Source organism: Toxotes jaculatrix, chromosome 4, assembly GCF_017976425.1.
Source record: "Toxotes jaculatrix isolate fToxJac2 chromosome 4, fToxJac2.pri, whole genome shotgun sequence".
NCBI lineage: Eukaryota > Metazoa > Chordata > Actinopteri > Toxotidae > Toxotes > Toxotes jaculatrix.
In genome coordinates, this window is record NC_054397.1 from 7,609,470 (window position 1) to 7,630,363 (window position 20,894).

The 20,894-nt window shown below is 40.3% G+C and overlaps 2 protein-coding genes across 2 annotated transcripts in view; one reads left to right on the forward strand and one right to left on the reverse strand.

Moving 5' to 3' along the window:
• The window catches only part of fhip1aa (FHF complex subunit HOOK interacting protein 1Aa), a 29,647-nt gene extending 25,322 nt beyond the window's left edge, over positions 1-4,325 (reverse strand). Inside the window, exon 1 of the mRNA XM_041036128.1 lies at positions 4,065-4,325. The gene's annotated coding sequence lies outside the window, so the exon portion shown is untranslated. The remainder of the gene's footprint in view (positions 1-4,064) is intronic.
• A 9,205-nt stretch (positions 4,326-13,530) lies between these two features.
• Positions 13,531-20,891, forward strand: sh3d19 (SH3 domain containing 19). The gene is made up of 16 exons (XM_041035823.1): positions 13,531-13,732; positions 13,830-14,882; positions 15,078-15,191; positions 15,345-15,457; positions 15,847-15,887; positions 15,989-16,202; positions 16,305-16,373; positions 16,515-16,652; positions 16,773-16,845; positions 17,324-17,454; positions 17,573-17,628; positions 17,722-17,960; positions 18,689-18,738; positions 18,871-19,057; positions 19,664-19,773; positions 19,873-20,891. The coding sequence occupies exons 1-16, from the start codon at positions 13,531-13,533 to the stop codon at positions 19,981-19,983; spliced, it is 2,901 nt and encodes a 966-aa protein (XP_040891757.1). The 3' UTR covers positions 19,984-20,891.
• Positions 20,892-20,894: the final 3 nt, after the last annotated feature.

Consider the following 20,894-nt stretch of genomic DNA (forward strand, 5'->3'; position numbering starts at 1 on the left):
AGTCTACAGCGAAGAGATAACGCCTGGAAGAGCTTTTCACCCCAGACAGGGACAGCTGAGACAGTATCCAACTTCCTGTCACTGGTATTGGCACAGTGTGAGATCATCCTTCACCATGTGTGTCTATGAGTCACTGCATTTACAGTATAAATGTACACTATAATTAGGCAGAGCACCTTTGTGCTAAGTGCTAATATTAGCATGCTATCAGGCTCACAATGCCAATGCTAACATACTGATACTGAATATTTACCATTCACCCTCTTAATTTCAAGGGTCAACATGCTAACATTTGCTAATAAGCATTAAACATAATTTCAGCAAGGTAGCACAGCTAAGTAAAAGGACAGTTCAACCTGAGGGGGGCATGAATGTTCTTACCAAATTTCATTGCAGTCCATCCAATAACTGCCATGATAAATTACTCAAATCCATAAACGTCAACCTGATGGTAGCGCTAGGGGAAAAGTCAGGGGATGATCAAAGTAGAGTTATTTTGCTAAAAAAAAAAAAAAAAACCACACTGTGGTGCTAGAAGAAAAGTCAGGGAGTTGCTTAAATCAGGACATTTCACCATCCAGGGACAATGAATTTCTATACTAAATTTCATGGCAGTCCACCAAAAGAGGTGGACCTGCTGACAGACAGACCCATGAGCAACGTCCCTACCATGGCTAAATTTATTATAAAAACTCATCATGTGCAATATGTGTGTCAGTGTGTACTGTAAACTCTTCTATGTGTCATCACAATGTTCAAGAAATGTTACCAAAAACACGACTTCAGTAGCAGATACCACCCTCCACCCTGAAACTTCAAACCACAGCTCACTGCACATTTTTCTCTGATGTTTTCCTCCGACCCTCACAGGCTAAATTACCACATTGTATGTACACAATGTGGGCTGGTGACATCAGTCCTACTTTCATGTCGGTATGAGGAGACTTCAGCCTCTCCCCACACTACAATAGGCTTCTGTCAGTGATAAGAATGTGTTTAGTGTGGGTATATCCTATCTCTGCTCCTGCTATTTCCTCTGTAGCTCGTTTGCATCACGTCACACTGATAAAAAAAAAAAAAAAAAAAAGGCAGTGTTTGCATGTGCAAAGGGAGGGGGAGGATCGAAGATACTGCATGTGTGTGAAGTTCAATGATGTTTATCAGAGACATGAGAGCAAGCTGCAGCACAGCATGTGCAATTAGCCAACTGGATGAAAAGAGAGTTTCTGATACAAAATTAAGTCCTTTTAAAAAGCTATGAGGCACAGCTAACGCAACAGTTTTGTTTTTAAAGGGAAAAGAGTGCATACTAAAATGCCTCTTGGGCTCATCTGTTTCAAATATTTGCATGGGTGTGGATAAGTGTTTTTCCTCTGTTCTGTTTTCACCCTTTTAAGACTAACTTTTCTTTCCATTTGAAACAAATTCAGTTGAGGAAAGAACATGTTTACTTCAGTCTTCAAGTGACTGTACACTTCTCCTATGTTTTTCCTCATGATAATGCAAGCTCATGTATATGCCATCGACTTTTTGCCAAAATAGTAAAACACTGGCTTCCACACCAGCACTTGATGTCAGTTTTCCAAGAGAGGACAAACTGCAGACTCCATAAATATAACTCATAACTTGTGGAAGCAGGGGAAACAGGTCTTTCTCGACTCTCAGAAAGAAAGCTTTCTGAGAAAGCATGTTTTCCTGAATGAGCTATTCTCTTTGTTTCAAAATGGTGGTTAAATTAAAAGGTGATACTTTGCTTAGTGCTGAGCCTTTGAGAAACACTGCCAGTGACTCTTGCCACATAGCTTTCACGTTGCCTGTTACTTCTCAGAGTCAGCATCAGGCCGTGAATGGCGAGGGTGGGGCTAATCCCAAACACGGGACAAAGCTGAGCTTGCTTGTTCATGGTGTGGAATGGGGAAACCGGTTAACAGACTCAAACACCTGCTGGTATAGTTACTACAGCACCTGTTTTTGCTTAAAGTTTCTGTCATTTATTCAGAATAAATTACAAAGAAACTGTTCCTGCATTTATTTTTTTGACAGTGTTTACAAAAACATAAAGGTTATCTGTCTATTGCTTAAGATTTAAAGTCTCTCAACAACGCAACAACAGTGTTCAGTGACAGTGTGTGCACCGAAGGCAGCAATAGGCAAAGTGAAGCTGATCCCAATCACCAACTTGTGACCTGAACCTATACATCTAATCATATTAGTGTGACCATTATTCACAGTCTGGCGAAGTTCACAAAGATACTGTGTGTGAATATCTTGGTTTCAGGTCTGAGCTATGATGTTTACCAAGCAGACTCTTCACTATGTGAGATTTATGAACTACTACTACCTATGAACTACTAGTCATACAGATGACTGATTAGCCACATGCCTCTCATTCCTCAAACACTGTTCATAGAGCATCATGATGTCTTGAACATTCTTGCAGCATTTATGTCCAACCTACTTATGTTAAGGAAGCTGATATCAAAAGTTGAAAGAGACAGCTGAGCTAAGACATCTTTGCAAATGTCCGGAGCGGAACAGATTATGAGACAGAGACCCCGCCGCATGGAACAAGTTATGAACAACAGAAATCAGGCTGTATAAATTAAATTAATAAATAAGACAGCATCGTCCGAAATTTCTGAGAAGTGCAGCATTTTAAAAAACAAACAACAACAAACGGTAAACTACTTCCCTACAATCATCAAAACCTCACATTTTTAAATCCTTAATAGGATGAAAAGTAAAAAATACTGCCGGAATACCTCTTAAGTGGTCATACTGCAGAGGAGCTCTGCTACAGTTACATCCCATCCCCTCAGAGCAGCCCAGCTGTGAACTGAGTGCAGGAAAGAGCCTCCGGTTGTGTGCTAGTGGGCTTAAAACAGGATCCACATGAAGGAAATTTTTAAAACCAGCTCAGTGACCAAAGCAGCCACATCTGATGATGACACGCAGACGTTTATGGAGGAGGAGACGCTTGTTTTCATATGAAAGAACAAAAACTATCCAAAAAGGATAGTTTAACTGTTACCACGCGGCCTTAGTATGGAACAACAGTCACGTGATAACGCATGGCTGTGTGGTGGGGACATGTGAAAGTGACCGTGACCAAAGCGCCATACAGATCATGTGATGACAACTGAACCATCCACCCCGACCTCCACCTGACCAAAATCTAATGAAATTTTTGGATCTTGTGCTTCTGAAACCAAGGTTAGTTTCTGGACTCAAAAAGCTTAGTTTACATGCTCAGGTGACTGTAAAACATTGATTTAGCAGGTGGAAGAGAACAACTGTAAAGGAATGACACTCACACTAGATGGCCAGCCATGAAACATTGATGATGTTTGCTGGTAACTCAACACCACCTACATTCTGTCTCCCTCACATGGATATCAGAGTTCAGGGCTAATTAGGGCAGGGGCCTGAAAGGTGAATCAGGACAGGTAAGCTGCACTTCAGGCTTCTCCTGTGTGGCTGTAAAATAACTTTACCAGGAGCTTACAACAATAACAGCAGCAGCAGCACGTGGATTCAGCATTTCTGACGCTGTGGGCGCTGCAGGTTTCTGCAAATTTATGAAACCAGATGCGTTTGAAAACAGATTATTAAGCAGTGGGTGGTTTATTGGCTGCGGTTGCTAAACTGCGTCCTATGATTAGAGATGGGGTGGGTCTACGCTGTCTCTATGGTGAGGGAACAACAGCAAAGACAAAGTGGAAACGCGACCGAAAAATCGTCACGCAGTTAGGGTTTTCACTTCTTTTAACTTTATGAAGAAGCAACACTGGTCGTCATTTTGATGGGAATCCCCCAGTAAACCCAGCAGACATCAATGTTAGTCCCCGCACAGCTGATTGGAGAAAGCCCAACTCTTCCACCCACCCGCACTTGTCAATCACGCGGTGTCCGCAACTGTCAGAGAAAATAACCAAACACACGCGCACACATGGTCCACTAACACCAGAAAGGTCTCGGTCACGTTATAACTTAACAGATAAGTTAAAGCTACAATTGTACACAAAGCCAAATGTTGTGTTTCGAGCTTTTTCTTTCTCTCTTACCGTCGGACTCGGACGGATCCTCCGGTTGGACGGAAAGAGCGCACAACAGTTTGAGCGGCGTCGATCAGCAGCAGCAGGTTTTGAACCACAAACACACTCTCAGTATGTCCTCAGGGATTTAAAAAAAATAAAAAAATAAAGCCAAAACGGGTCGATCTTGGTCACAGCTCCATGATGTCCCACTTCAGTAACGCACCCGGAGGTATTACACATGTAACCAAGTTGCTAAACCTGGTCCGCAGCGCACACACAAAGGTGAAACCGCACTAATCCTCATTTGAAGGCTCCTCCCACTGACACCAGGTCACATCCAGTGAAGGAGTGTTTTCATGGGAGTTTTTCTTTTTTTTTTATGCTCCACTCTCCTTCATAATAAAATAAAATAATTCTCAGACAAATTATAAAGTGGTGTCGGTGAATGCCCCTCAGAAAAAGTAAAGGGACACACTTTAAAGTAATATTATTGTAATTTATGATCGATATTAAGACATGCGTCAGGTTACAGTTTTGAAAAGGTGCTTGTTGCAGTTTGCTTCGTCTACTCACGCATGGGTTATAAAATTATGTCTGGTCCTGTTTTTAAAGAGCATCTGCATTTTTCAGGACCTACTTTCCACAGAAATTTGACTTTCACCAGAATCACGGAAGTTTCCGGATCTCATTACTACTTGGAAAAATCGGCGGATCTCGCTGATTTCATCTCATCTTGTAGGTTAATTTGGAGAAGAGATAAGAGAGAAGAGGCAAGAATTGATATGGACTTGACAAATATCTCCATATGGCGCCATCTGCTGGACAAAAAGCGAAACACAAGGACACTGAGAAAAGCTGTGAGCCGAAGTTTAATTTGTCAAAGGTTTTTTGTCAAAGGATTTTATCTATGAAAATCTGATACAAGAATCCCCGATCCTAGTCCATCTGACCTTTAAATCCTCCGGGCTTTGGTTCAGGCTGACATGAAATTATGCTTTATATTTATGATGTAAGATGCTTGTTTTCCCCACATTAAATCATTTCCTTAAAAAAATCCTGGTTCTGTATGAAGCCTTTTATACAGCAGGCTTCAGTATCTCTAAATCCACCCAGTATTCATGTCCACATCATCATCATCATTATGGTTTCCAGCATGAAATTATACTGCCCAAAAAAAAAGAGAGAGAACCAGCATTTATGGTTAATTGAAGGATGTACTTTGCTCAAGTCGCCATCTCAGCTATTAGAAAAAATACGCAATTTCTTGGTAATATTTAGCGATGATTACTAAAGTCCTATCAGTCAGCGTTGGGCAATGAGTTTCAGCTTCGGGCAATGAGTTTCAGTAAAGTAAAAACTTTCAGTTCTTACTTTAAACCTAGATTTACCCAGGCTCCGAAGATGATCGAGTCTGTAGCGATATCTAGTGGAAAGACAGTTGAATTTCAAGTTTCCCCACAGTCATGAAGAAAGCATTTAAAGATGAGCTTAGACAGGCATTATTTCTGCTGGACACCGTAGTGAATCGATTCAGTTGTGTGTATTTTTTTTTTTTTTTTTTTAAGTTTTTTAATTAAAAAATAAATAAAATTTGACCAAAAAAAATTTATTTCCTGGCAGTGTGGAGAACGCTTTGAAACTAAGTTTACTCCTCCGTGTTGGGCAAGCAAAATTTACATAAAATATAATTAAATAAACCACTAAACTAAAAAATAAAATAAAATAAAATAAAATAAAAATAAATCTCTGGGGACTTGAGGGCAGTATTTCTAAAATTCTGGCCATGTCCCTAAGTGTACATTTAAACCACTCGGATTTTTTATTTTTCCATAACCTCTCCGGGTACATGATAGTTTCTTGACTGAAGAGAAAAAAAAATCGCTGAATTTGAATTTTTTTTTTTTTTACTTTTGGACTCTGTTGCCTGTTGGGGTCCGAGCAGTGAGTGGCACCACCTCCATGGGGAGTGCTGCCATGGCCAGGACAGACAGAAGCCTGTAGCAGTCAGGACAGTAACCGATGTTATCGACAGTGTAGACGGATGGAAGAGGAATCGGCTGCTCTCAGAGGGTTGTCGGCTACTTATTCATTTCTAATCTCTACATTATTTTAAATCCCGATGGCCGAAGTCCGGCGTGAAGATGAGGACGAGGGGGAGCGCAGAGATCTGCGGGACATGCGGAACAGGAGCCAGGCAACAGGTATGTTTGGGAATGTAACAGGCTGACAATGACTGTCCTGAATCACTTAACGGTCTTTAAAATGCTCTCAGTTTGTTATCTGTTGTTAAAAGGGAGCATTGTGGAGGGGCAGCCGTGGATTATGATTGGGCAGACTTTCAGACATTTGTTTGACTGACACTGAATCACATGTGTTTTAGAAAACTGGATGTATTTCCCTACAGTTTCAGACGATCAGTGTTTCCATTCATCTCTGTATTATATGAAAAACAATTAGCAGTGTCTTGAGACTTAGTTGAATTGTAAAGTCCATCACAGTGAACATAAAATCTGAATAATTCTTTTTGTCAAAGTTATGTTAGGTAGTGTGAATGGAGTGTAGATTGATATGGGTCTGTGTTTGAACTGCTCTTGCTCACAAGAACAATGCCACAGTCACAAAAATGGAGCACACAACTTTGGCAAGAGTCTATTTTATTTTTATATCACATAGAAATTAATGGAAACCAATGAAGGCCTGTAACAGTGGGGGAAAATACATCAAAACATTAACCACTGTACTGCATACATTTGAAAACTGTCTACAAAAATGTAAAACATACATGATTTGCAGTTGGAAGACAAAAACGCCAGCGTGTTGTTTGTTTGTTGTTGTTTTTTTTGTTTTGTTATTTCACAGAAAAATCCTTAGTGCTCCATGAAGTGAAAGTATCATTTAAAACCAGCCTGTGGTCTCTCATGTGACACACAATGGATTTCTGAACACCTCTCTGTCATCTTATTGCACTAACATCATTTACCTTTTCAGTCACACACCTAGTGATAACAGAGGTGCAGGTCCACACGCCTCACAGCAGCATGTGTCATTCGTTGCTAAAAAGGAAACAACTCTCCTCTTCAAACAGATTTGTAACATCACTACTAACCCTGTGATTTGATGAACAGACACTGGATTTTGCTTTCAACCACTTGCCTCACATACAAACACTGAGGTTGTCTTAGTCTTACATCTTAGATACGGTTTCCCTCTATTGTGGTTCACAAGAAGGTTCCATGTTAGTACAACACAGTTTTCTTTGTTCTTTGTTTTTCTTGTGCAAGTACTTATTTCTCAAAGTCCCCCATGCCCTGCCCAGCTATCAACAACCACTGTATCAGCTCAGACTAACCCCCCCGCCCCCCTGAAACCACACCCTGACCCCCCCCACCTGCTGTGTGGATGGGAATTCCCGTCAGTCTCTCTGTGTAGACAGGCTGCTGTGTCATGAACGGGCTGTTGTCTGTACTTGATGGCGTTTTTCATCCTTTCAGAAATGATGTTCTAATAGGATACACTCCATCATAATTGGTTTGCACTGGCCTCATTTCAGGTAGTCTCCAGTGTGAATCACTCGTCTGCATTGACACCACCTAATCTTCTCTGACTAAAGGTCCACACCAGCTGCTGACATTGTGTTATCCACATGACACCATAATCTGTCAGCCTCGCTCTGTTTTGTTTTTCGTGTGAGGGCAAATCTGTTTTGACCAATCCTCTGACAACAAAGACATTTCCTGATTTCAAAGCAAGTGATGCTTTGCAGTTGACATTTTGACTGTTCTTAGTGTCAGACCTTTTCCTCTAAAACCTGTAAATGTGTCTCAGGATGTCAGAGATATCACCCTAAATACAACACACTGACATGTATAATTAAATGAGTAAACTGACCCATGCCTGTTGAAAAATGCCAAAGTTGGAGACAGACTAAAGTTAAAAACCTTTATCAGACTTTATCTGACTATGACTAAGGTCTGCTTCTTAACAAGTGTGAAGTTCTGGCTGGTGTAGCATGACACACAGAGGCAGATTGTTTTTCTGTCTTTCCTTTTGTTGCCAGCCATTTCACCAGCTGCTCTGTGACGGCTGCTGCTGTGCTGAGTAATGTCACCATGTGTTCAAGTGAGAGCGCAGCTGTGAAGGGAAACCAGTCCTGCTGACTTCAGCAGCTTTCTCATGTATTTGCGGGGTATTTTCAGGTGTCGATGGCCTGCAAATACCGAGACACATTCACTGATTTGGAATATGATTCAGAACAGTGTGTTTCTCAGTGCTCTCAGTTGAATGTTTGGAGGTTTGATGAGCCTTTAAATGGTAAATAAAATGGTAAAAGTAAATCATTCTTCCAAAACTACTTAATTAGTCAGTCGATCACCATTTACACACACTAGTTTATTCTAAATGTACTTTCAAATAATCTGTATGTCTTTTTAGTTTTGACAGTGTTGATTCATTTATCTCAACAGTTATTGGATGAACAGCCATGAAATTTGTTAAAAATATTCATGGTTCCCAGAGGATGAATAATGATCACTTTGAAGATCTTGTGAGGTTTTTTTTGTTTGTTTGTTTTTTTAATCTAGCGCCACCAGCTGGTTGACATTTTTGGTTCAGGTGAAATATCTTTGGCACCTGTTGGATGGATTGCTGTAAAATTTGTTACAGACACTGATGTTCTGCACTTGATTAGTTGAAAGGAGCTTGGTTATCCCCTGATGTTTAATCCAGCGTGTTCATCAGGTCAAAATTTCTATTTGGAAACTGAAAGTGCTGGTTATTGGTACAAAGATCCAGAGACAGAAAAGTACTTTTGCTAAGACCTATCCTGTGCCTACTAGTAAGAGAAAAAAATGTTATTTTTGACGGTGAATTCAAGTCAAGTTTCACATCTGGAATACCACCAAATCTTAAATATATCACCAAAGGGCATAAATTTACCCCTTCAAAGCAATATAAGCAATATAAAGAGCGAATGCTAATGCTAGTTTTCTATCATTAGTCATTTATCATCTCACTTGTAATATTCTTCAATTTATTTGCTTTGTTCTGCATTTTCTTATAATTTGTGTGAAATAGTCTGCTTTGATTCATAGTTTTTCTTTCTATTTTAGTTTTTTGCGAGTCACAGTTGTCTGTAAGCAAAGAATTTTCCTACGGGGATTAATAAAGTTTTTCTGATTCTGATTGTGCTGATCTGCAGTAATTTCAGCTGCAAAAACCAGGGTGAAAGATGTGAAAAAAGATGTCAAAAAAGATTGATTAGTTTATTGATAGTACCAGTGAATTCTTTAGGCAGACAAATAGGCCACAACTTCATGACTTAGTAAATGTACAACATAGCTATTGAGATTGATTCTTATATGATAAAGTATTTTTAGGCTCATGCCAGTTATGAATGGCACAGAGTGACCTGAATACCCGTGTGACCTTTTACTTTGTAGGAAAAAAGACAGTGATGTTGCAGCACTGAGTGGCATAACCAACACTTCCTGAATGACCACATTCCAGTTGATCAGAGCGGCCACACAAACACAGGAGAGCTGAGATATCATAGGTCCCTCCCTCTTTTTTTCTGTTGTCTGTGGGTGTGTGATTGTTAGCTTCAAGTTCTTTGAAACACGCAGGCACTCACTCCGTGGACCAGGATTATGGAAGTATCCTGCTAGATTTTGTATTTAATCCATCAGCAGGTAGGGGTGTTATTGTATGGTATCATGAAAGAGACAACTTGTGTTCAGGGTTACAGGACATCACTTTCAGACTGGCAGACCACACGTCTACAAGGAAGCGTTTGTACTTTGTACCAGAACTTAAAACTCGCTAAAAGACTTTTTTTCATTAAGTGAAAATACAGAGGCTCATTTCTCACGTTGTTAAAGTGTAACCTGAGGCAACAGCACTGTGGCGCTAACAGATAACAAGTAACAGGTGTGACAGGTGGATTCAGCTGCCAACGAGGTCATGGTTTCAGGCCAGAGGCATTAACAACAATGCTGACTTCACTGCCTCCAATATTTTTTTCTTTAGCAATCTTCTACAGAGTTTACTCTCAAATATGAAAATTAGCTCTTATTAGATTAGATTGTTTGCATTACTGGCGTTGCTCCTTAGCCTACCTGCTAACTACTGTATGTTTCCCTCTTAAACACTTGTTGTTTGACTAAGGCATGAAATGTGTCTGAAATAGCACCTGGAAAGCACCAGTTAATTTCACTGTAGCCAGGGTACACACTGTTTTTTGTATGTGAAAGAACATCATTATAGTCCTGACTTACCTTTGAACAAACATATTATATATCCCCGACAACAGCCCCAATCTCGGTCTGTAGGACATTATTGTCATGCCTCTGTTTTAGGATTGCTGCAGTGTTCAGTTCAGTTGTATGGCTAAATGCTAAATGTTTTAAGCTCATAGAACTGTTCATTTTCTTGGGGGAAAAAAATGAGATGTAATCATTTCTTCTTTGTAAATTTAGATGTGTAAGCACCAACACATTTATAGACAAACTGGTTCATCGAGGTTCAATAGCTCATTCTGCCGGTTAGGGTTTGGTTCTTGTATTTCTAGTTCATAGCATTCTGTCTGTTACTATTAGCAAAGAAGCATTTTAAATGAAACTGTGGCTATGACTCAAAGTGAGAGTATGTATTTTTTGAAATACAAAATGACACGTTGTTTCACTCACAAATGAAAAGTTTGTGAATGATAAGTAAAATGCACCCTTGCTCAAATCCATGCCAGTGGTCTTACTTGGTACAATATGACGAGTAGCTAATGGTGGCTAATGTTAGCAAACCCAGTTTTAGAAGCCCCAGATTTATAGGATTCATTAATAAAAGTAATTATATCAAATATTTGGGTGTAATTATTGCATTTTCAGAAGTTTAGAACCCACAGACAACAGCAGACATTTGATGTCTTGCTACTATGACAATATTCACTCATTAAGGACATTAAGGATGGACATATCACTGTCCTGCTGCTAACACATTAGGGATGGGGAATAAAATGTGTACCACAGGATAAGAATTACGATGACTGAGGAGGGTCGCACTCAGTGATAAAAAGTCCCTTTATTACTGAAGACAACATGTCTTCTATTTAGTCAACATAATAAAGATAATTCACCAAACTCTTTAATATTTCTGTTTAAAATGCACTGCTTTACAATATACGTTAATATCACACTAACACATTACATATACTGTGATGAGGGATTTGTTATCTTTTTTTGTTTACACATCATTTATCAAACTGGTACTTCTCTGTTTTCCTCCACAGATCATCCTGAAAGAACCAAGCCAGAACATTTACACTCCAGGTACTCTTTTTCCTCTTAAGCTGAGTTTCTTTTATATAAATATATTTGTATCTTAAGTTGTGGAACGAGTAGCAGATCTTTAGTCTCTCCAAAAACACAGCACTTTCTGTAGCTGGAAACAGGGCACTATCCCTTTAACAGTTAGATCTGCTGATGATGAGGTTGTGAATGGACCAAACAATGCACTGACCTATTTTCACTGACTCACAGAGAGAAGGCCAACATAAGGATGAATACAACATCATGTGTTTCTTTTTTTAGTTGTTCACACGCATTTAGGAAACAAATCTCTCCTAACTGATCGTTGTAGACCTCAGATAGATCAGGCAGATCATTTAGGAACACAGTTTATGATAGATCACACAGGATGTTTTTGGCCTTAAGATCTCTGCATTTTAATTAACCACGTGGAACCAGGAGGAGTGTAGGGATTGTTGGTCTTTCCCCCAGATAGTTTCTATCACCCTCCCGCAGTCAGTCCATAATGAGCAGGATATGTGTTGATGATGAGCTTGCCTCCTCTGTTTACCGTAGCTGTGGTGAAGAGACTGTTGACACCGGTTAGATTATCACATTAGTCTAATCTCTGCACTTTTCAAAGAGAAAGGAAAAAGAGAAGAGAAAGGGAATCTTAATATGATAATGGTGCTGGTATGAAGTGATGATAATTAAAGGTTTAGAAAATAATAAATCTAAACCTTTGGGAGGAAAACTTTTGAAAAAAGATTTCAAAAGTGATTGGTTCCTATCTGGAGATGATATTATGTGGAATATTTGTTGTTTTAATGATGATCGTATACTCCGTGTTTACCTGGAAGTGGTAGCATTTACTGGATATCATCTTCTTGTGAGGTAGGTGGAGTTGATCATAAACAGGACTTGCAGGGATGTTATTGTTCTCTTGTGTATCGCTGAAAGTCATCATCTTTTGCAATATTAGAAGTATGTTTTGTGATATAAACCCGTGGCCAAAGTCAGCAAAAATGTGTCCCTTTAGCAATTATACTGGATATTAAAATACACTGTATAGCATCTATCTTTACACAGCTCTTAGTCTTTTTTTATCGTCCTATATTTATCATTTTCTTCTACTTCAACTTTTTTATTTAAAGTTAAGTGTTATTTTAAATCTTGAATCTTTTCATAAATTGGCATCAACAGTATAAAGCAAATGCATTGTGTGTATTGTATGGTACTGGCCAGGGGCAAGAGAGAGATTCTTCTTTATCAAATGAGTCACGACAAAGGTATGAACCCACTCTTGTCTGTATGTGATTCCCACACCTCAGTGATAAATGGATTTCCTGTTCCACTCTGTTTTTCAGTCAAGGGCCTTTGTCTTCCATACGAGCAGCTATCAAACGAAGTAAGTTTGCTAAAACTAACCTTTATGTGGCAGAGTTATTTGTGAAGAATATACTAATAGCTTAAGTATAGTTTGACAAAATGTAAGCAAATTATTGTGCTCTTTATCTGCATTTTTCATATTAAGAAAAGGAGTAAGGTAATGTCTTATAATGTTATATTTTTCCTTCCTTCAGCAAGAACAAACTCACAGTGTGAGCATACCAGAGACAGAAGGTAATGTGAAATAAAGTTTACATCAATCCCTGTTCATGTTTACTGCATTATTGGTGTATTTGTTGTATGTTGCTTTACAAATAGCCATAGCAAGAGCACAATGCTTTGCTAGCATGGATAAGAAAATTAATCAATTAAAAAAATGCTTAAGGTGGGTTGTAGATGTATTTTAGTTGTCTTTCAGGCTATCATGGTGTCTTTATGGTTTGTCACTCAGGCGACCAGAGATCACCATCGTTTCAGCAGAACCTCTAACCAGTAACAACTGGTTCCCAGGAACCTCTGTGGTTTTCCCTCCTCCTCCTCAGTCAGCCTGGTCTGCAGGCATCCAGTCTGTCTCCCAGGTAAGCTTCATGTGATTGAAAGTAGTCCAATCTAAACATACTGAGTATAATAGTACTGGAATAAAGTCATAAAATATACTCACCATTTGCACGTTTTTATTGTAACTGCAGAATTTAAATTCTCCCCTGATTTGCTAAAACTCCCAAATTCTTGGAAAAAATATCCTAACACATTAACTGGTACCATAAGTGGAAATGCTATAGTGTATGGCAAATGTGTGTGCATGTGTGTGAACACCTCTCTCTTTCATGACTCAGCCCCCACCATCCTATGACCAGGTGATTCAAGAAAAGACCCAGGAGGAGCACATTGTCAAGCCAACTGCAGCCCCCCGCAGGACCCCATACATTACTACAAGTGCCACACAGACTGACCCTGTGAGGGAAGAGGCCACCGCCACTGTCCCACAGTGCAGTGCAGCACCACAGTCAGAGGAGAGAAAATCTGCTGGTGAGGAATACAAGAATTATTGTTGGTGGTGTGAATGTGTCAGTTTCAAGTGTCTGCTTCAGATCTACACATGATGTTTGTTTACACCTGTTTTCAGGTAAAAAACCGCAAAAACCACCAAGGCCATCACTGCCAAAACCAGTGGACAGAGAACCAGTCACTGAAACTGTTACACCTATTGGTGGGAAGGTGGGAACAAATACAGCATCCACAAACACTGAGGACCAAAGTGTCTCTAAATCTGATTTAAAGCAACCCAGCCAAACAGATCCCACTCCCACATGCATCAGATCTGTTACTGTACACTGGGATATCCCTGCAAATCCTCTCGCTGTTCCTGCTGCTTCTGCTGAAATTACTACCTCTTCTTCAAACTCAGAACCTAGTCAACGCCCCGTACCACTTCCTCGTACAAAATCCCGAAATCAGGCAATTTCAGAGGAGGTCAAAGTTCAGTCTTTGGTCAAGCTCGGTGAAAACTGTGACACTGTTCACCCTGATCCAGAGGAAATATCCTCAAATAAGTATTTACAGGAATTATTAGAGGTCTTTAGTGCTGGAAACGAGTGTGAGGAGAACGGTGTCATCGTTAACCAATCAGACGAGACCTCCCAAGGTGAAGATGCTGTTGGCGAGATGAACACCAGCCACAATCAACGCAACATTCGGGCCAGGATCCAGGCCTTCGAGAGCCAGGCCAGTGCTGAGGACGGAAATGTGGCTGAACCAGTCAAACCAGCACCTCGACCAAGGAAGGCCACCATCAAACCTCCTGTTGCTGCTAAACCTTCTGTAGCTCTTAAACCTCAGTTTAACCACAGTACGGATGATGACAATCAAAACGCCTCATCCACAAATGTACCCCAAAACCATACACCAGACCCTAGACCTCAGCCCCCTAAAAAACCTGTGGGGCTGTCTATAAAAGAGGAGCTCGAGTTTACTTTACACAACAAGGGGGTCTTCCTAAACAGATCACGTCCTTCTGTATTGACCAGAGCCAACAGCATCTATGAAGAGGAAACCTCACCAGTTCCTCCTACACCTCCAGTGAAGCCTTTCAAGGAGCCTCTTAAACCCAACCTAAACATAAACAACCACAACTCAGCCTCCATGTTCACTGAGAATGAGTATGTGAACAGTCTATCAAGTAAGTAAACTGTGTAAGATAAAGTGTACTTTTCTGTAGGAATACTTGGTCATCAAATGAATAGTTTTGAATTATTCTTAGCTGATTTCTTTCAAAGAGAATGTCAAGGCAATTAGCTTGGCCTAGCATAACGAGACAGAGCTAGGCTAGCTTTCTGACATACGCAGCCATAAAATCAAGTGTGTCTTTGTTCAGATCACATCCCAGTCAAGCCTCAGCGTAATGTGGACAGCAATGGAGGCTCTTTCACCAGACAAAATATAACAAGGAGACCAACCACCATCAGGGTCCCCAGCAAAATGGATTCATGTGAGTCCACTTAATTTTACCTGATTGTTGAAATAATTTTTGAGTATATTTCGACAGTATTTTTCTGTCAAAATACATCAGCCATACTGTGCCAGGTTTAATAATGGAGCACATGTTCTCAGAGTGTTATAGTAAAGATGGCTCTCTTCTCAGTCTCAGATAGTTTTCAGGACAGTCCTCCACCTCTCCCTGTTCAGAAGCCTGTGGGTTCCCTAAATGTCTCAGTCCACCACAAACAAATCACAGCACCCACCCTCCCCTTCCAGGTAAGACTTTCATCACACTCTGTACTTACAAACCCATCAAAAACACTGAAGATCCCAGAAGAAAAAAGCTTTTTTCTTTATCTTTGACCTTACATGTATTTCAGCCTTTACTTTTGTGACTTCAGTATATATCTACTCATAAACTATGATGTGGTATATTTTTAGCCTGGAGAATCTCAATCAGGTTTACCTTGACTGTCAGCTGAGGACCCTGCCTACTCTGTTTCCTCTGCTGTGCACAAACAAATAAACTATTGTAGCTTCATGAACACATTGCCTTCAGCTGTGGCTGAAGGCTTTGTGCTGTTGGTGGTTATTATTGTTTCCAGCACTGTCAACTGTTCACTGAGTCTGTTTTAGTGCTAATAAAAATGCACAATCTTCTGCAGGAGTCTTTCCAATCTGGGCCAGAGCCATCACTGCCACCTCGGTAAGTGAGGTGAAAAACAGCTCCATAAGTCAAGTTTAAAATGTTGGTGCACTTTGTAAAGATACTTTCCTGCTCAACTTGATTCTGGTGTTACACTTCAGGAAGCCCAGTACAACCAAAACCCTCCCACCTCGCCCACCTCCAGCCAAAACAGGCCCGGGAAGACCTCCCCCACCCAGCCTTCAGGCCACAGGTCGATCCCTTTCAGCATCACGGGAGACTTCACCTAAACCCCAGACACAGAAGCCCCACAGGAAAGGACCTGTCTTACCTCCAAGGCCCAACCCAGGTCACCGTCTCTACAACAAATACACTGTAAGAGAGATCCCACTGCACACCTGTGTGCTGTAATCATCAAACACTGTATCTCAAACACAACAAGATGAACACATTTCGTTTTTCGCTTTCTTCCACCAGCTTGAACTTCCCCATGGAATTGCATCCTTTGACTACAATGGGAGCAATACAGGAGAGTTGTCATTTCAGGTGACTGAACTAGTTTTACTGATTTACACATTGCCTCTAACATAAAAGTTAATTACTTCATACATACCAGTACATTTTCAAGTCTCAATTCCACAGCCCCTCCTTGGGGGAATCTAATACCTTTGTTGGCTTTGTCAATAGAAAAATGAAGTGCTTCTGCTGCTAGAGGAGATTGACCATAATACATTTGAGTGCCAAGTTGGAGATACCAGAGGCAGAGTCCACAAGTCTCGCATGAAGGTCATAACTCCTCTTGACTCAGACGTGTCCACACCATGGGTAACTTGTCCTTCATTCATGAGTAAAAACATGTCTTTGATACTTGAGCCTTACTTTCTTCTTTGTGCCTAGTGAGCTCTGATACATTAACCTTAAAGTCTTTGTTCTCTCTCTATACAGAGTGCTGGACCAAGTGCTTCAGGTGGAGACAGTTATGGGAAAAGGGTGCAGGCCATACATGACTTCATCCCAGGTGACAGATCCATTTTTACTTCTAATACTGACTGAAACTGTGCAACAAGATTAAAATGAGATGGTATTCATTTGCTTTCTTGCTGAGAATTAGATGATACCACTCTCATGTCTGTGCGTTAAGTACCAGCACCTCTTATTCCCACTTATTAGCATTTCAGTACACAAACAGAAAACATAAAGAAAAACATAAATAGATTTGTGATAGTTTTGTGCTTTAGAGAGAGCTAGACTAGCTGTTTCCCCTGCTTCAAGCCTGTATTCTAGGCTAGGTTAATGGCCTTCTGACTCCATACTCAACCCACAGACATGAGGCTAGCATCAGATTAGCACTGGTGCATGTTCATTTTGAATACACAGATACTGGCTGTTTGAAAACAATCCAAGGGTAAACTTCAGTCAAATGATTTGGAGGTTTTGTGGTGGTTTGGATTAATTCTGATAGCAATAGACAGCTGATGTGTATTTCCTTCTCAAAGAGGGTCCAGGAGAGCTGGGTCTGAGAGCAGGGGACGTTGTGACCATGGTTGAGAAGGTGGACAGTGAGTGGTACAGAGGCACTTGTAGGGGATCTACTGGTTTCTTTCCCATCAATTATGTAAAACTGCTGGTAAGTTTCAACTGTTGAAATTCTTAAAAGCACTGATCACCACTTTGTTGACAACAAGGCGTGATATTGAAGGAAGATTCTCTGAAATGTGGAAATTAATTTTCATTTGTCTATATAGTCAGATTCACCAAAACCTCTCCCTAAAAGGAAACCGAAGCCACCATCTGTAACCAGGTACAATTTTTACATCTTAAAATCTTTGCATAGTCTTTTACAAACACACCTGAACTAACCTTAATGTTTGAAATGTTGTTGTGTCCTGTGAAGTGGTCCGAGATGTGTGGCGAGGTTTGACTTTGAAGGGGAACACAGTGATGAGCTGTCTTTCTCTGAGGGGGATGTGATCCAGCTGAAGGAGTACGTTGGACAGGACTGGGCTCGGGGACAGATCGGGGGCTCTGGAATTGGAATTTTCCCTCTTAACTTTGTAGAGATCATTGAAGATCTGCCTCCACCTCCAAGTCAACAGCAGAAGCAGACACAGCCCAGCAGCATACCACTGCCTGGTACGACTACCTGAAAGCACCATAACTGAGTCAATTTATTCTTTTCATTTTGTGCTGATCTGGTCACAAAGAGCAAGAGAGTTGAACTGTACTTGAGTTTGTTGATGTCTTAAATGAGAACATTTATACGGCATCTTGATCCTCAATCAAAAAAAAAAGAGAGGCCTTGTCCCTCAGTGAGGAGCTGCTTGTTTCCGTCCTTTTCCTTTGTGTTGGCTGGTATTTTTCTCTGTGGCATGTCAGGAATTTGTGCTTCTGTTTCTTTTTCATTAAATAGCTGTTTACAAAAGGTCTGTCAACTGTGAACCCAAAGTCTGACACATTCTTGCAACCACTTTCTAAGCAAGGAGTTCAGAAATAGAGTTTAGATGTCATGACTTGAAGTCCACTTCTAAAATTTACTAAAACGTTTTCATTTATTTGGATCTTTCACACGTTATTCAGTCAGTTACTTGTTTTACTATTTGCAAGTTTCCCCTAAAAATCAGCAAGTGCTTATAAAGTCAATGGTACTTAGCATAAAATTACATACATAGTCTCCTCAGGTTGCTTAAATCTCAGGTTGACTTCCTCAATGGAAGCTACTACATAGGCCTGACATGCAACATCTATGATAACAGCTACCACAAAGTGTAACCATAGATTCAATTTTTTTTTTTAATTTCTTCCTGACTGGGTGTCTTATGCATTCATCTTTAATAACCTGGATATCTTTTTTTCCCCCACAGGCATGGCAGCTTCTCCAAGTGCAAACCCTCAGGTTGCCAAACCCACTCAGGTAACCAGTATTTACTGTATATGAGCAGTAACATAAAGGGGAAGATACTGGTTTTACAACAGACCCCATGTTCTGTAAAACAAAACAAAAACAGAAATAAAGGGTTCTTCTCTTGTTCTGTTCACATTGTAGGCGTCTCAGTCCAAGGTGGACTGGGTGGTGGCTCTGTATGACTATGCTGGGAAGTCAGAGGATGACTTGTCCTTTCAGCAGGGCGACCGCATCCTGATCACCCAGCATATTAACGATGAATGGAGCTGTGGCAGGCTCAACGGCAGAGAAGGCATGTTCCCCACGGCTTTTGTTGAGAGCACCACGGGTATGACGTTCTCACAATGTTGTTTTGTTGATATTCTGAAGTTACTGCTTTATATGGAAAAGACCAAGCTTAAAAACAGGTTCATCGCTGTCTCCAGTAATTCCAGTCTGTTGCCGTCGCTGAACTCATTTTCAGGGTGGCAATGAAAACAAATATTTAGAGAGGGTGTCAGTGAGCGTCTTATAGTGCTACTATGTGATTGGTGTACACAATTTGTAAGGGCCGACGTGTGTAAACTACAGTGTACAGTAAATTAGTGGGACACTTTTCATCTCTGTAACACCACAGTTACAGCATTTCACAGAGATGAGTGGTATTACTGGCACTATGGCTGCAACTGACAATTATTTTCACTATGATTAGTCGGCTGGTTATTTTGATGATTTATCATTTAGCCATTAAAATGACACAAAATGAGAAAACGGCAAATGCTCACAACTGAAGATGTGGGAGTAGTGACGATAAGTCAATTGTTAAAATAGCTGCAGAATAATTTGCCGTGGGCCAGTTAATCGACTCACTGTTTCAGCTAGGAAATTGTTTTACAAGACGAACATCATTATTATTCATTAATTCACTCACTGGTGCTGTATGTGCCTTGCTCAGCAGGTCAGCAGTCATCTAATGTTAGCCAGCAGGATGAAGCTGCTGGTGGAGGGAGAGCCAGGGCTCTGTATAACTTCACATCAGACTGTGAGGAGGAGCTCTCTCTGCAGGTACAGTGATGATGTTGATCTGTTCTTATTGTGAATACATATCACAAATTCAAAAAGTATAATTTCAAGGCACCATCTCTCATTTTTCCTCTTTCACAGATTGGGGATATTATAACCAACCTGGAGTCCATTGATGAAGAATGGTTCTTGGGTGATTTGAGGGGGAAACGGGCCCTGGTCCCTAAAAACTATGTGCAAGTACTGGGATAGTGACATCTCGCCCTCAGTACGAAAAAAACAGGGACACTGTTTGATGACCACAAGTGAAATTAGATCTGAAAAGAGAGATTCTTTCAGCAGTGGACGTCAGAAGTAAACCGCCTTTAACTGGAATGCAGTATTTCATGTCCAAGTAGTGCGACATCTTCTATCATCTACAGCATTAACTTAAAATGAAGTGTTTACTGAATAATTTATCATAATTATAAATTTATATATTAAAGTTGGCTGGTGAAGTAAACACCCTGGATTTTGATTTTCACTGACTGTATTTTGTATTCTTCACCATTTGCACCATCTAGTGGTTTGTCTCCTCATTTCTGTCCCCTTAAAATTTTTCAAGTTACAGTATCTCCACTATACAAAATACGGCTAACACCTGATGTCCTACTTTTCCTTTACAACCTGCTCTATTGATTACATGGAAACATTCAAATAAAGGCCAGACTGATTCACCGGAATAAAATACTACTGGACCAGGTCTGCAAACTCAGAAGGTTTGTGTAGGCTTGCACTGCTTCAGTAACCTTAGATTACTCTTATTATTGCGGGAAGTTTTTATAGGCACCTGTTTTTTCTGCATTTATAAAATCTCAGAAACTATTGGGGTGCCAAACTCATGCAAAGTGGGGAGTTACATGCTGTTCAGGCTCCAGATTTATACTCCCTGTTCCGTAAAAACAAAATACATAATTGCTAGCACCCACTGTACCCACATGGGATTTTTGACAAAGTGACACCTTGTTATATAAAGTACAACTTTTGAGAACTATAGCCTCTGTTTTAACAGTTTCAAACTGAACACTGCAAGGCTATTGGATTCAGTTCCACTGCTTGTGTAAGTCGTCTGCCCTCTAACTTGTGTCAATACAATTACTGATATGCATTAAAAAAAACAAAAA

Excerpts from the sequence above, each read along its gene's own strand:
- sh3d19 (XM_041035823.1), top strand. The coding sequence starts at position 13,531 with ATGACTCAGCCCCCACCATCCTATGACCAGGTGATTCAAGAAAAGACC. Across the intron at positions 15,458-15,846 it reads CACCCACCCTCCCCTTCCAG|GAGTCTTTCCAATCTGGGCC; the intron begins GTAAGACTTTCA and ends AATCTTCTGCAG. Across the intron at positions 18,739-18,870 it reads AGGTTGCCAAACCCACTCAG|GCGTCTCAGTCCAAGGTGGA; the intron begins GTAACCAGTATT and ends TTCACATTGTAG.